At 41.4% G+C, this 14,243-nt stretch overlaps 2 protein-coding genes across 2 annotated transcripts; one reads left to right on the top strand and one right to left on the bottom strand.

Annotated features, from left to right (window-relative positions):
• Window positions 1-3,726: 3,726 nt before the first annotated feature.
• Window positions 3,727-7,249, bottom strand: LOC139376496 (glucose-6-phosphatase catalytic subunit 1-like). Its single transcript, XM_071119139.1, has 5 exons — window positions 6,928-7,249; window positions 6,558-6,667; window positions 5,437-5,548; window positions 4,899-5,014; window positions 3,727-4,784 (listed from the first exon to the last, which is right to left on the bottom strand). Exons 1-5 carry the CDS (start codon window positions 7,155-7,157, stop codon window positions 4,276-4,278), a joined length of 1,077 nt encoding a protein of 358 aa, XP_070975240.1. The 5' UTR covers window positions 7,158-7,249; the 3' UTR covers window positions 3,727-4,275.
• Window positions 7,250-8,697: 1,448 nt separating this feature from the next.
• On the top strand, window positions 8,698-13,785 carry LOC139376495 (glucose-6-phosphatase catalytic subunit 1-like). The gene is made up of 5 exons (XM_071119138.1): window positions 8,698-9,107; window positions 9,292-9,401; window positions 10,365-10,470; window positions 10,795-10,910; window positions 11,387-13,785. Exons 1-5 carry the CDS (start codon window positions 8,890-8,892, stop codon window positions 11,893-11,895), a joined length of 1,059 nt encoding a protein of 352 aa, XP_070975239.1. The 5' UTR covers window positions 8,698-8,889; the 3' UTR covers window positions 11,896-13,785.
• The last annotated feature ends 458 nt before the right edge of the window (window positions 13,786-14,243 follow it).

Below are 14,243 nucleotides of genomic sequence, written 5' to 3'. Positions count from 1 at the left end.
TCCTATAGTCTTCTTAGACTCAACAACCATGCAGCAATTATCAGCAGACAGAAAAGTATCACTAAAAACAGAGACCGCCCCAAAATAAATATCAGGCACTAATACTAAATATTAGAAAGGCACCAGGATTGGACAGCTTTCTTATAGAATTCTATTTCATATTTTGGGAAAAAGTAGCACACCTATTTACACAAATGACAACACACATGTCACTCAATTCAGTGGTTCCTAGGTCCACGTATCAGACAGCTATTTCAGTTATATTAAAACAAGGAAAAGCTGTAGAGTCCCCTACGTATTACAGACCCATACGTTTCATAAATTGTGACAATAAAATAACAAAGCTCCTAAGCAACAAAATGGCAAAAGTTTTACCAGACTTGATACATATCAATCAAACAGGGTGTATTACAAATATAAACTTACAAACGAATACAAGAACATGATTCAGTTGAATACTAAAAAACAAGATATAGATTGAATGGCTGTTGTTGCTGAAAATACTTTGTCATAAATGGCCTTTTCTATTCAAAACTTTCCAGCTGAAATAATACATCTAATAAAAATATTATAAAATATCTTAAAGCAAAAATATACACATATTGAATTAAATTACTTTAGTACGGGACACAAGACAGGGATGTCCTCTCTCCACCCTCCTGTTTGCAATGGCAATTGAACCGCTTGCAGAAAACATTAGATCGTATAGGTAGTATGCTTTATTTGAGTTTAACCTGTAGGTGTCGGCTATCTTCAAAAGTAAAATCTCATATTCCTGCTATAACCCATTCTCGCTTGAAAAGTATTTCCAGAGGCTTTTATTTAGAAGGCAGAACCTGAAATCGGAAATACTAGCTACTGTTGCTTTTGTTTCTTTGCTGCCGAAAGAACGCAGACAGTTCTGGCTATTGAGCTACTGCATAGACCAGTTAATTTAATAAACACATCCATATTACAGGGATCTAAAATAGAGCTACTGAGTGTACCTTGGATTTATGACATTATATTTCTTTAAAATCGCTCTGCCATTTCCATGTTGCTAAATTTCTAATAGTTCGCCTAATTTCAGTTTGTGACAAAACAAGCAAGTATAGTGTAGAGAATCATTGTACCGTCTAAACTGCGGTGAAATATATTTTTCATAACAAAAAATATTGTATTTTCAGCTGTTTGAAGCTTGTGTACAAAACCGAAAGTAAAAATGCTGAAAATCTACTTAAGCGCAGGAAGAATAGAAATAGTGCACATAGCACAGATCTACCACTTCTTAGACTTGCTTTCAATGAGGATGGCAGATCTATAACTGACACTTCTATGCCAATTTATTCGGGTCGCCCAAAAAGTTACATATTGCAGCTTTAAATATGGCAGTTCAGTGTCAAAAGGACTTTTACATGTAAGAGGTTTGAGAGAGAGTAACATAATATTTGTTTGCCTTGTGCTTTTTTTAAGACTTGGCACAGTCAGGAGCTTGCTAGCTGAAAAGGTGCTAGCTGAAAAGTAACAAGCCAACATTAGACTACAGTTAGCATGAGCTAGCTAGCTAGCTAACATTCTTACAGTAACTTACAGTAACTTACAGTCCTCTTTTTGTGTGTAGCCTACTTTAGTTAGCTAGCTAGTTGTTGAGAGGCAGAGAGACATTTCTTACACAATGTCTAGTCTTCCAATGCCATGAAGAAATGTCAATCAAAAAGCATGTTAGCCACACAATAAATCAAGCCAGCCAGCCAGACCTAACAGGCATGGGTCTAAGTTGTGTTTAACGTCCCAACGCACATGCTCATTCCAATGACTTTTTGTGAGTAGTGACTGCACATTGAAATTAAGAATATGTCAGATTTTTCATTGACAACTTTATACATGCAGTAGCCTAATCGCAGTTAGATGTGTGCATTTGCTATGTTTTTCTGCGTCAAGAAATGTAATGTAGCCTAGTCCTGGTAATGTTTTGTAGCCGAACAGCCACAAGTGGGCGCTGGTTAATTCATATCCGTCTTTTTGATGTATGAAACAGATGTAGGATCTTAATTTGAGACAGTTTGCTACAGCAGGAAAGTAATCCTGCAGCAACAAGAAATGTTCATTAATATGTGAATTATAATTAATGGACATTTTTGTAAGTGTTGACATATTTTTCGTAATTTCCAAGTGGAAATTACAAGCTTCAGAAACCTTTTTAGACCTCAAATACACTACAAGTTTGACATTTCCTTCATTGCAGTAAAGTTATCCTGCCACAGAGTGGTCAAATTAATATCCTACATCTGTAGCTACTACTGGCAGCTGAAGAATCTGAACGTATTGTCGGTTCTGTGGCTACCACTGCTAAATGTTTACAAAGGCGAGAGTCCTTGGCATAAATGAGGTGTTTTCAACTGACCGTCATCATAATTTTGATGTTGGCAAATTGTCTTTCTCTCTGCAGTTTGTCACCTCAGTTTGTCACCCTGCTCACCTGGTGAACTGAAAGAAGAAATCAGTAGGAAGAAAGAAACAGTTCAAGGCTTCAATGTCGAGCTCCAACGTTTCTGAACTACAAAGTCACTGAACTACCCCTCTCTTTCTGGTGAGATAAGGATGGGACCATTGTTGAGGTGGGCTGGAAGTGGTCGGACACAGGCTAACACCTAGTATCTTCCATCTCCAGCCAGATGACCGCGTGCTGATTGGGGATGTGCCGGTGCTGCAGGTGACATGGCAGGGGGCTGAGGCTTTGCGCTTTGTGGGTTCAGTCCTAAAGGTGGGCCAGGAGGTGCAACTGAAGATGGACTGGGAGCGGAGGTTTGACCACATGCAGCAACACTTAGGTATGAGCAGGGACAGGCTTACCTTATGTGTAGTGCAAAACCATATAATTCAGCTTCTCAGAAACCATTACATGTTGGCAGGGGCGCAACTTTCCCTGGGGACGGAGGGACATGTTCCACCACATTTTGAAATTGTGTTTTTGTCCCCCCCAGTTTTTTGCCAACTGTAAAGTTTGGTGGATGATGATGGTTTGGTTTAGTCCCTTTAGTTACAGTGAAGGGAAATCTTAATGCCACAGCATACAGTAACATTCTATGTGATTCTGTGCTTCCAACTTGTGGCAACAGTTTGGGAAAGGCCCTTTCTTAATTCAGCATGACAAGTCCCCCGTGCACAAAGCGAGGTCCTTACAGAAATTAAATGCCAACTGCGAGCCAGTGTATTTAGTGAAATAAGTTTGGACATTCTCATTTTTATTGTGTCTGCTTTGAGGCTAGCAAATACATAACCAAATGCATAACAAAAAGCAGGCCAGACTCTATCGATTAAAAACCCGGCAGTCAAATAATGATGGTTCAGCCATGGCTGTCTGTTCTAAGTACTTGCAGGGAGTGACGGCTGTGTGACGTGTGGACCTATGTCATCAGTGATTATCAGTGAGCATGAGGCTAAAGTCCAGGGCTCCATATAGGGTTGATGACCACTGGTTTGGCTCTGTTTATATGTACTGTACAAATAGTATATTTTTTTACAATGTGTACTTGTTTTGTAGACGCATGTCACTGATAGTGTGATGATTTTAGTTTTACCACTGCTGCAGTTTCAAATGTGTTCAAATTCAGTGTTGTGGACTTGCTGATAGTTTATCAGTAACGTGTCATTAATGATAGGAAACATTTAAAAACTGAATGTAGAACCATGTGTCTGAACCAATCCCTAAATATATGCATACTAGTGTTAGCACATAGTCAGTGATATATTTGAAAGATTTTTATTATAAATATCTGACAGAATTTCTAAAAATATATTAAACAGGAAAAATACAGTTACAAAACAAATATTAACAAAGTTATTCATGTATAACATATTCTTAGAACGCACTGTAAAGCAGGCCACTAAAGTCCCTGAGAGAGCTTTTGGGCTCATTTTCTCCTGGATTTAATTCGGCTTTATCTCGTTTCAAAACAGGAACATTAACTTTCTGGACTCCTGAGTTCGCACTGAACTACTTATAAATTATCAGTTTTGATACAAATCAAACCACAGTGTCTAAAGTGCCACTGAGTAATTCACTGGATAATCCTTTCATCATAGTGTTCACACTGTGTGTAGATAAGAAAGTAAGACCTTTACAGTGGGTGACTGGATGAAAGTAGGGTAGACAAAGAACACAATGGCTTGTTGATCGCTTGGGCAGTTTGGGAAGAAAGTCAATGCATGGAATGATTAAGGATTACAGCACGGTTCAATTCTGGAGTCATATCCGAATACACGAGACTATGTGCATGTCGGCCGCCAACGACCTCACAAATACTTCTTGCTCTGTACACTGCTGAGAGCTCCAGACACGCAGTAGGGGATGATGCTGACGGTTGCCAGGGGGACAGTGGCGCTCTTACAGAAAGACAGCAGGTAGAAGACAGCGGCAGTGTGCGTGGGGGGCTTGAAGGAGTCAAAGAGGTGCAGCAGGAGCAGCGAGGTGACGATACATCCCGTCCTAAAGAGGGTGGTGCCGCTGCTGTTCTTGCTTTCGGTGTAGAGGGGCGAGTGTAGGCCCAGGCCCAGGCCAAACAGGGTGCCCATGTTACGCAGGAGGCTGGCGAAGGGAGTGGAGTCCATGTGGACCCACTCGGCTCTCACACACCACTTCTGGGCTTTCTCCAGGGTCCACAGCAGGTCCACGCCTAGAGCCTTCAGCAGCACGTAGAAGCCCACAGAGATGGAGAGCAGGAAGAGGGTGGTGTAGATGTACTTCTTCAGACTGGCTCCGTAGATCCACTGGGTTCTGTTGAACGCCTCGGCCACAACCATACCTGGAAATCAAATAGAAAACGTAATATTAGCATCATGTATTTGAACAATCTACACATTTTGTGCCATATTTGTGAGGGTTGTTATAAGGGCTGGTGTAAGGGCTTCATACTGACCTGTGATTACTCCACAGATGACTTGGTGGGGGAAGTGGGCAGCAATGAAGACTCTGGAGAGACACACACAGACCTGGACCGCCCAGAAGAACGCCCACAGAGTGCCCCGTAGATACCTGCCCAGACAAGGGGAGAGGGAGAGGAACCATCAGCAAATGCATCTTTAGGCATTTTGAAATCTGCCTGGCTGCTAAGAGACTGCATAATAAATCGTGAATACCAGTAAATGTGCAAATAAATATTATTCACAGCAGGGGAATTTGTTTTTCCTGTGTCACTACAGGTGAATAGGCTTCTACTGATACATGTAATCATTTTAATCGACTGTTGCTTCCTTTTGATTTTACAACAAAACCACTCGAACGGAATCTTTTGCACATCCCCTTCCCTTCGACTAACTGAAGTTAGTTTTTAGGGTAAATCATCAACTACAGTGCTGCACAGACAAGTAGCATAAAACTGACAAGCACTGAACGAAAAATGGCAAACAAGAACAAGATCATTGAGGACAAGAGGGGTTGAATGTTCTGGAACTTACAGGCCCTTGGAGGAAGATCCCGTCTTATTCTTGGTCAGCATGATGGCTAGAATGGAGGTAACCAGTGTGTAGTAGACGCCTGCAGCTCCCATAGCGTGGCCAGAGGGACTGCCTACCAGGCACGCAGACAGAAAGGCATACTTCAGTCAATGGCCATAGCACTTTATTCAGGTAAAATGAAAATCCAACACAATACTGTACAATATCGTAAACCATGAATATTCTCAACATCATTACTTATAAAACGTTGGCTATTTTCCCTGAATCATAGCATATCACTCCCATAAACTTTTATTTCGACAGTGAAGCGAAAACTTTTAATTTGGCTCTATACTCCAGCATTTTGGATTTTAGATCAAATGTTTTGAGGAAAATGAGGCGTCATATGAGGCAACAGCACAGAATGTGAACTTTAATATGAGGGTATTTTCATACATATTTGTTTTACCGTTTAGAAATGAAAGTGTTTTGTTGAGTGACTCCTAAACGACGCAATACATTAATTACCATTCATTTCTATTGGGCACAACATAATCTAAAACACAACCAAAAACTGCAAATGCATCCAAAGAAATTGCAGTCACAAGCTTGATGTAGTCATTGTCAGCTAGAAATATGGGACCAAATACAAAACTTTTGATTAGATACTTGTTGGATGCATTTGCAGTTTGTTTTGGTTGCGTTTCGGATTATGTTGTGCCCAATAGAAATGAATGGTAAATAATGTAGTGTGTCATTTTGCGTAAAAATGTTTGTGAAGTGCTTTTAATAAAGTGGTTTCATTTCCAAATGCTAAAACAGCTATGTATGAAAATACTCTCACAGTGAATTTGTCCAAATACTTATGACACTTTCAAATTGGGGGGGGGGGATTAGATACATAAAGTGCTTTCATTTCTAAATGGTAAAACAGATATGTATGAAAATACCCTCAAATAAAAGGTGACATTCTGTACTGTCACCTCATATGAAAAATCTGATCTCAAATCCAAAATGCTGGATTATAAAACCAAATGAAAAGCTGTAGCTTCACTTTCCAAATAAATACATAGGGGAGTGTATATTTCATGTCATAAAAGCACTACGGTAGAAGTATATGGAAGTAAAGTGATGCTTCTTACCTGGGCCAGTTTCACAGGTCATTGGGTACTGTTCAATGTGAGGTGCAGTGGTATTGCTGTAGTAAGGTGTTTCATGGACCCACCAATACGGCCTCTCGCCAAACAGAATCCTTAGGAAGGAAAGCACAAGCCACTTAGAATTAAGATGAATGTGGGGAATTTCAGTCGGTTGCATTTTATTTCAATTAAATTGACAGGGACTGTGCACATTTATCGACATGTCAATGTGCCAGATGTAGCCGAAGGGACACATTTGATCAAGTTCTGAATTGGTATCCCAGTAACCATTTATTTGAAGGGTACCAATATAAATGACTTCATAACACATGCATAAACCACACAGAACACATTTATAGGCAGTACGACTCACCACTTGAAGACCAGGTTGAGCCAGTCGCCGATCACTGCCACCCAGATGAGCTTGATGCCCACTGACTCCCGCAGGTGGAACCAGAGAGGGAAGAAGATGAAGAAGGTGTTCCTGAGGTCAGCAGCCCAGGACACCCACAGGAACAAACCCTGGGCGTCCTTATAGTTGGTCTGAAGGTAATTAGTGGTGCTCACCCCATAGCCCTGCATGGCATCCATGACTGCCTCCATTTTCGAACTGTCCCTAGTGAATTGTCAGTCTAGAAAGCCAATGTGAGATGTGATGGGGTGTGAGAGCACTGTATGCATGAGTCTGCCTGTTGTTTTTATACCCGAGGGTCCCACCACCCACAGGCATGTACAGCCTGATCTTTGGACCTTGCACGTGTAATAAAACACAGCGGGGCAGGGGTGTTTGGGAGGGTTGTACTAAGGATAGAGGCCATACAAATAAGTACAAAGGACAGGTAAAAACAATTGTCAATCAGTGTCTCTGTGTCTCTCACCCTGAAATGGAGCCAAAAATACTTCATTTATGATTGACCGGTGGAATTCAAATTAAAAACCCAACAAATAGCCTCCACAATACAATTTGTGGCAAAACAAGCCAAGCAAGGGGATGCGTGGAAAACATGCATTGCATTCGCTTTTCTCTATTGAAGTGAAAACCCAATGTTTTACTACACTACAGTCTGCTTTATGTGTAATACAGTAAGATGTCCTTGTGAGACCATGTAATGGATAAGATAAGGACTAAAAGAGTCACACAAATGCACAGACTTCCCTAAGCCCACTTTTTCTCCAGTTTTAAACAACACATTTAAAAAAATAAGAAATAAAAAAACATTTGAATTACAAAAAGGCAAATATATATATATACACACAATACGCTAAATACGCCCATCCTTTGACAACTTGCAGACCATAATCTGTCAGTTATATAATACATTTCTGACGACTTTGTGAAAATTGAGTCTGGCCAGAATCCTGCAGCTTGCCCACCTGGTCGGTTACATAAAGGAATCAATCATTAAATGGTTTTGGACTTACTCAGGAGATGCTGAGAAGATAACTTACCAATAACACTAGGTCCTAGATATGGTACTCACTGTACTGTAAATAAGTCTGATAAGGCAACCCCCAAGCCAGGGTTTTATCTGGGAAGGAAATAGCCAATGAACTGACATCATTATAGCAGGTCACAAAGTCAATAGTGAATTTTCAATGGATTGAGTTCCATTCGTTTCACATGCCAATGATGGATGTGGTTGAAGTAGTGAGACATAGATAGGTCAATCAATTTTCATTGGACTACTTGAAGTGTCCTTGCTACAATCCTCACCAAGAGACGTATAGTCCTGAAGTGGAAAAACGTTCACTCACCATTGCACAGTCATCCTGTTTCCAGGGGCTAGCGTATCACTCCAGAGCAGACCACCTCTGTTTACCACTTTTGGGAGCAGGAGGAGGGGTGTAGGCTCAGTGGCGGACTTACCATTAGGCAACCATATATAGTAAGAACATGGCATAAGTCAAGGCAAAATATGTAGAATTTCCGGGTAATTAGCTTTAAAACTGCAACATTTTCTCTACTCATAGCAAAATGTGTAGAATTGCTGGAAATGTACTTTAAAATTATATATATATATTTTTAATCTCCACCACCAGTCAAATGTTTTGCCCACAAGGTGGGGTAGGGTTAACCAAATATCACTTAGGCCAGGGGCCTCAGACTGGCCTCCAAATCACCAAGTCTGCCCATGTGCAGGCTAAAGGTTACAGAGTGTGTCTGCAACAACCTCCTGGAAGCAAACAAATGCCCTAACCTTGAATAAAGTCCAGTGGGAACAACAGACTGCATGACAGTCCTGGAGCTCAAGAGGACCGCTCCTGACCATTCTCCAATCCTCGCCCAGCTTTGGTGTATCTTCCCTGGGGACTGATCTGGATCCACACCACAGTTATGGATCTTTTCCACAGCTGGGGGGTGGAAGTGGCCATCCATCTGCAGACCCAGTATGGGCATTATGAGGGCTGGTTTAGCCTAGCCTCTACAGTGGCTGACCTGCATACCACCTTCTTTTGTTTCTTCCCAGTCTGGTTCCATCTGCGCAGGGACGTGGGTGTAAAGCTCATCTGGGTGGCTGTCATCGGGGACTGGCTCAACCTGGTCATGAAGTGGTAAGGAGCGGATTAAATTGGTTTTCTGTCATTTGTTTTTCATGGATTTTGGTACACATTGCGATTTAGTACACATTAACAAAAACATACGGTGACTTGAACATAATTTAAAACTGAAATTGTCATTATATATTACAAAGTCGGGACTTTCAAAGAGTTGAGTGATGTTCCCTCTCCATGGCAGGGTTCTATTTGGAGAGAGACCCTATTGGTGGGTCCATGATACCCGCTTCTATGGGACAGATCCAGCCCCTGCCTTAAAACAATTCCCTATCACCTGTGAAACTGGACCAGGTAGGCAATGCCATGTGTGCCAGAGTCTAGAGTCTAGAGAGTTCAGCTCCATTGTCTTGCTCACATTGAGGGAGAGGTTGTTGTCCTGGCATCACACTTACAGGTCTCTAACCTCCTCCCTTTAGGCTGTCTCATCATTGTTGTTGATCAAGCACTGTTGTGTCGTCAGCAAACTTAATGATTGTTTTGGAGTTGTGTTTGTCCACGTAGTTGTGGGTGGTCTAGTGCTTATCATGAGGTTTCTACCTTCGGCGATCAATACCTCGAGACTTCTTCAATATTAGACATCGCGCACCAGCAGTTATTGACAAATAGAGTCACACCCCTGCCCCTCGTCTTACCAAACGTAGCTGCTCTGTCCTGCCAATGCACGGAGAAGCCAGCCAGCTCTATATTACCAGTATTGTTGTTCAGCTACGTCTCTGTGAAACATTAGATATTATAGTTTTTAATGTCCCGTTGGTAGGATGGTCTCAATCGTAGATCGTCCAGTTTGTTTATCAATGATTGCACGTTGGCCAATAATTCGGAGGAAAGTGGTGGTTTACCTACTCATCTGTGAATTCTTACAAGGCATTATTTGCTTGGCCTGTATGTCATAAATGACTGATACCAGTACTATAGGGCCATAACACCTTTGCACTTATCGATTCCCATTCCGCAGGGTAAATACATAAGAGAATAATCTTATCTGGAAAGGAATTCAGTGGGTAGTGTAGTGTGTAATTGTTGTTTAGCTAATTGCATCTTCAGGGTGTGTGTCCACTGTCTAAATGAGACAACCAATCAGGGATGGGAAAGAGGTGTAATGTGATGACGGGAAAATAATGCAGACAATAGCTGCTGAACAAAGGGACTTTGCCCAGATGTTCATCATATCCCTGGTAGCCAGATGTGTGTGTGCATTAGCCAACGCTTATATCCAAAATAGTTCATGAAGCCAAAGTGTGCTGTTTTTAATAGGAAGCCCTTCGGGTCATGCCATGGGCTCGTCTGGGGTGTGGTACGTGATGATAACAGCTGTCTTCTCAGTGGCGACAGAAAGGCGGTTCCCCCCTCTCCTGTACAGGTGGGTCAAAAGAGAAGTGGAGTCAATAGTGTTGTTACTGCTTATACCCAATTCAGTGCTTTCAGATCCACACAAAGTGCCTAGAGGTTAGGACAGGGGGTGGGAAAACTATGGCCTGCCAGCCGATGTTATGCGTCGAACATCTGAAACTACTGTAGATAGAAAGTATGTAGAAATGTTGGACTTATATATTTTCAATTAACTGCCCTTTTTCTGGACCTCAAATAGATTTTTTGGAGGACAAATCTGTAAACAAAAACTTGGTTAGGGGGTAAGATATATTGTTGTTTTGGAGCAGGGCCTTAGTGTCTTGTTCTTCCCCAGGTTCTTGCAGGTGGGGCTCTGGATGCTGCTGTGTACAGTAGAGCTGTTGGTGTGCATGTCCAGAGTCTACATGGCTGCCCACTTCCCACACCAGGTCATCAGTGGGGTCATCACAGGTCAGAGAGCCAGGGCTTGACTGAGACTTCAAGATGCAGCTTGTACCCCTAGCAGGTTGTGCTAACCTGAATCATACTGTGCAGGCTTGGTTATTTTCCTTTCAAGTTGTCGTCCTTTCCAGGAACTGTGGTGAATGCGCAGCCAGGCCGGCACAGTACAGCTCGGATGGGCTTGGTTTGGATCAGCAAGTACACTGTAAAATAATCCTGTTGTTTTTACAGTAACTTACTGACAGACATTAAACTTTACAGTAACATACTGTACCTTTTACAGTAAATATTTTACAAAACCTTTACAGCAATGTGCTATTAAACCAAATCTTCTTTCGAATTCATGGTAAAATACTAAAACTTGCATTTTACAGTTACTGGCTGCCAGTAAGTTACTGTAAAACAACTAGATTGTTCTTTACAGTGTAAGAGGGGTATCGGGTTTTGATTTTGTTCTAAAATGTTCTTGTCTATATCCATGGCAGGTATCATGGTGGCTGAGGCCTTCTCCAGAGTGCAGTGGATCTATGGAGCCAGTCTGAAGAAGTACTTCTACACCACCCTCTTTCTGCTCTCCTTTGCTGTGGGCTTCTACGAGCTACTGAAAGCTATAGGCGTGGACCTGCTGTGGTCCCTGGAGAAAGCCCAGAAGTGGTGTGTGAGAGCCGAGTGGGTCTACATGGACTCCACTCCTTTCGCCAGCCTCCTGCGCAATATGGGCACCCTGTTTGGCCTGGGCCTGGGCCTGCACTCACCCCTCTACACCGAGAACAAGAACAGCAGCATCCCCTTCAGGGTGGGGTGTATCACTGTCTCTTTATTGTTGCTACAGATTTTGGATGGCTTGACGTTCTCCTCGAGAGACCAGGCAATGTTCTATGTGTTGTCATTTAGTAAGAGTGCTGCTGCTCTCTTCATTCCCACAGCTCTGGTTCCCGGAGGACTCTCCTGGATCTTCCCAGGTAGTGGGGCGGCTAAGCTGAAATTTTCATAACAACAGTTCACTTTATGATAAAAGCACCAAATTTTGCAGAGGTAGATTTATGTACCCTGAAATTATTTACATATCAGGCCATGGCAGCCATCTTACAAAATGGCCACTGAAAGTAACACAACATTTTACAATTCAGAAGTAGTGTTTTGATATAACTGCACCAAATGTGTTACAGAGGTAGATGTATGTACCCTGAAAATATTTACAGTATATATGGAGCCCCCACAGATTTGGCCCCTGGGGCCACAGCAGACATTTTACAAAATGCCAACATATTGTAATACTGTTTAACAATTCGGAATGACTGTTTTGTGATAACAGCACCAAATATGCTACATAGGTACATTGATGTACCCCGAAAGGATTAAGAAATGGAAACCCCACAGATTTGGCCCCTGGGGGCCTCTACGGGGCCATGTCAGTCATTTTACAAAAAATCACAACATATTGTAAAATTGTTTTACAATGCAGAAGGACTGTTTTGAGATAACAGCACCACATTTAGTACAGAGGTAGATAGTACAGAGGTACAGTGCTTTCAGACAGTATTCATGCACCTTGATTTCTTCAACATATTGTTGTGTTACAGCTTAAATTGAAAATGAATTACATGTATTTATTTTTATCTCACACAATACCTCATAATGACAAAGTGAAAACATATTTTCTGTAAATGTTTGCCAATGTATATTTAGGCTTGCCATAACAAAGGGGTTGAACTCAAGACCATGTGGTATTGTGTGTAGGCTAGTGACCAAAAATCTCAATTTAATCAATTTTAAATTCAGTCTTTGACAAAATGTTTTGGGAAAAAATGTCAAGGGGTGTGAGTACTTCCCGAAGGCACTGCATGTCAGGGATGTGCAACTATGATGGGGGTCTGGAGTCATTATGAGGGGCTGCAGTGGCTCGTGGGTCTGCGTACCCACACATCCACACTGTGGCGGAGAGAAGATTTTGCAGTTGTAGAGCGCATTTCAAGCAATTCTAAACATTTTGCCATAGGGTGGAGGCAAATGTTTGCAGTTTTTAATTTGATAACTTATGATCAATGGGCCTCACCCTGGTCGGTAATTGCTTACTACAAGTTCAGATAGCTAGACTAATTTAGCTAGACTAATTTACCAATGACATGAGCTAATTAAGAGACTGCTGATGCACAACTAAATTCCAAAATTGAACCTTGTATTGTATTATTCTAACTCTTAGTTGAGACCCTGACCGAGTCCCCCCCCACCCTGATTTTAAATTGGTCCACGGGCCGTATGCATCCCGCGGGTCACCAGTTGCCTATCCCTGTAGATGCTGCAGTGTAGCTTCTGATGGAATCCTATACATTCAAGACTTATAGATGGATATGGTTATGCACAGGTGGTGAATATGATCAAGCATCTAAAAAGTTTGTAATATGGCAGGTAACCTGGTTGATTTGAAGAAGTTAAAGTGTTTGACAATTTTTGTGTTTTGTATTTACTAGATATTGTGAACAAGTTTGCAGAGATGAATTAGTGAGTAAAATCAGACAGAGGTGTTTATACTTTTGAGTTTGATTGTTCTTCCGAGAAAGATTCGGTCCAGCTTTTCTTCTCTGTGTCTTGTTTTTCCAAAATGCCAATGCTGATTAAATTTTCACCAGAGCCAGGCATTAAACATTAACTACTAGGCCATCATTCCTCAGCTCAATGCAAAGCAACACTCGTTCTCTGTACCTCATGGCCACTGATGTTGGGTGTTTTGGGCATGGCGGTTCAAAGAGCAGTACTTTTTTGTGTGCACCACGTGCATCTGTGTATTAGTGATACATACCCATTATACTGTTTCAAACAAACATACCAGCAATAATCAATAAAGACAGGACTTTACTATGCATTGTCACATGTCAACACTATCGTACAAAATCACCTTAACTTGACCCCAGTATCAAGTCGGTGACAATCCAGCCTATCAGAGACTAGTATTGTGACGGACATGCATATTTCCTATGGTGACATAATACTGTACATCCATCCATCCTAGGGTTGCAAAGCTACCAAAGTTACTGGAATATTCGGTAATTAATAGGTAATCTATGGTAACTGGTCATTTATACATGAATAACTTTTTTAAAAATTATTCATACCTTATTGTTTATATCTGTGTCCATAGTATCCATGAGTTATAGTGGATACACCATATGGTTCAAGAGAAAATTGCCTAATTAACCCTTTAGACCCGAACAGAATTCTAGAATGCTGAAGTAGATTAATTAGAATTTTAAAGCTCATTTTCTTACACATTTCAAACAGACAGATATAGCTCAAAAACAAAGAACAAATGACAATTACAAGTTAAGTTAGTTTTAAATTGCA

The sequence above is a fragment of the Oncorhynchus clarkii genome, chromosome 20 (assembly GCF_045791955.1).
Source record: "Oncorhynchus clarkii lewisi isolate Uvic-CL-2024 chromosome 20, UVic_Ocla_1.0, whole genome shotgun sequence".
Lineage (NCBI taxonomy): Eukaryota > Metazoa > Chordata > Actinopteri > Salmoniformes > Salmonidae > Oncorhynchus > Oncorhynchus clarkii.
This window is presented reverse-complemented; position numbering and strand designations above follow the sequence as displayed.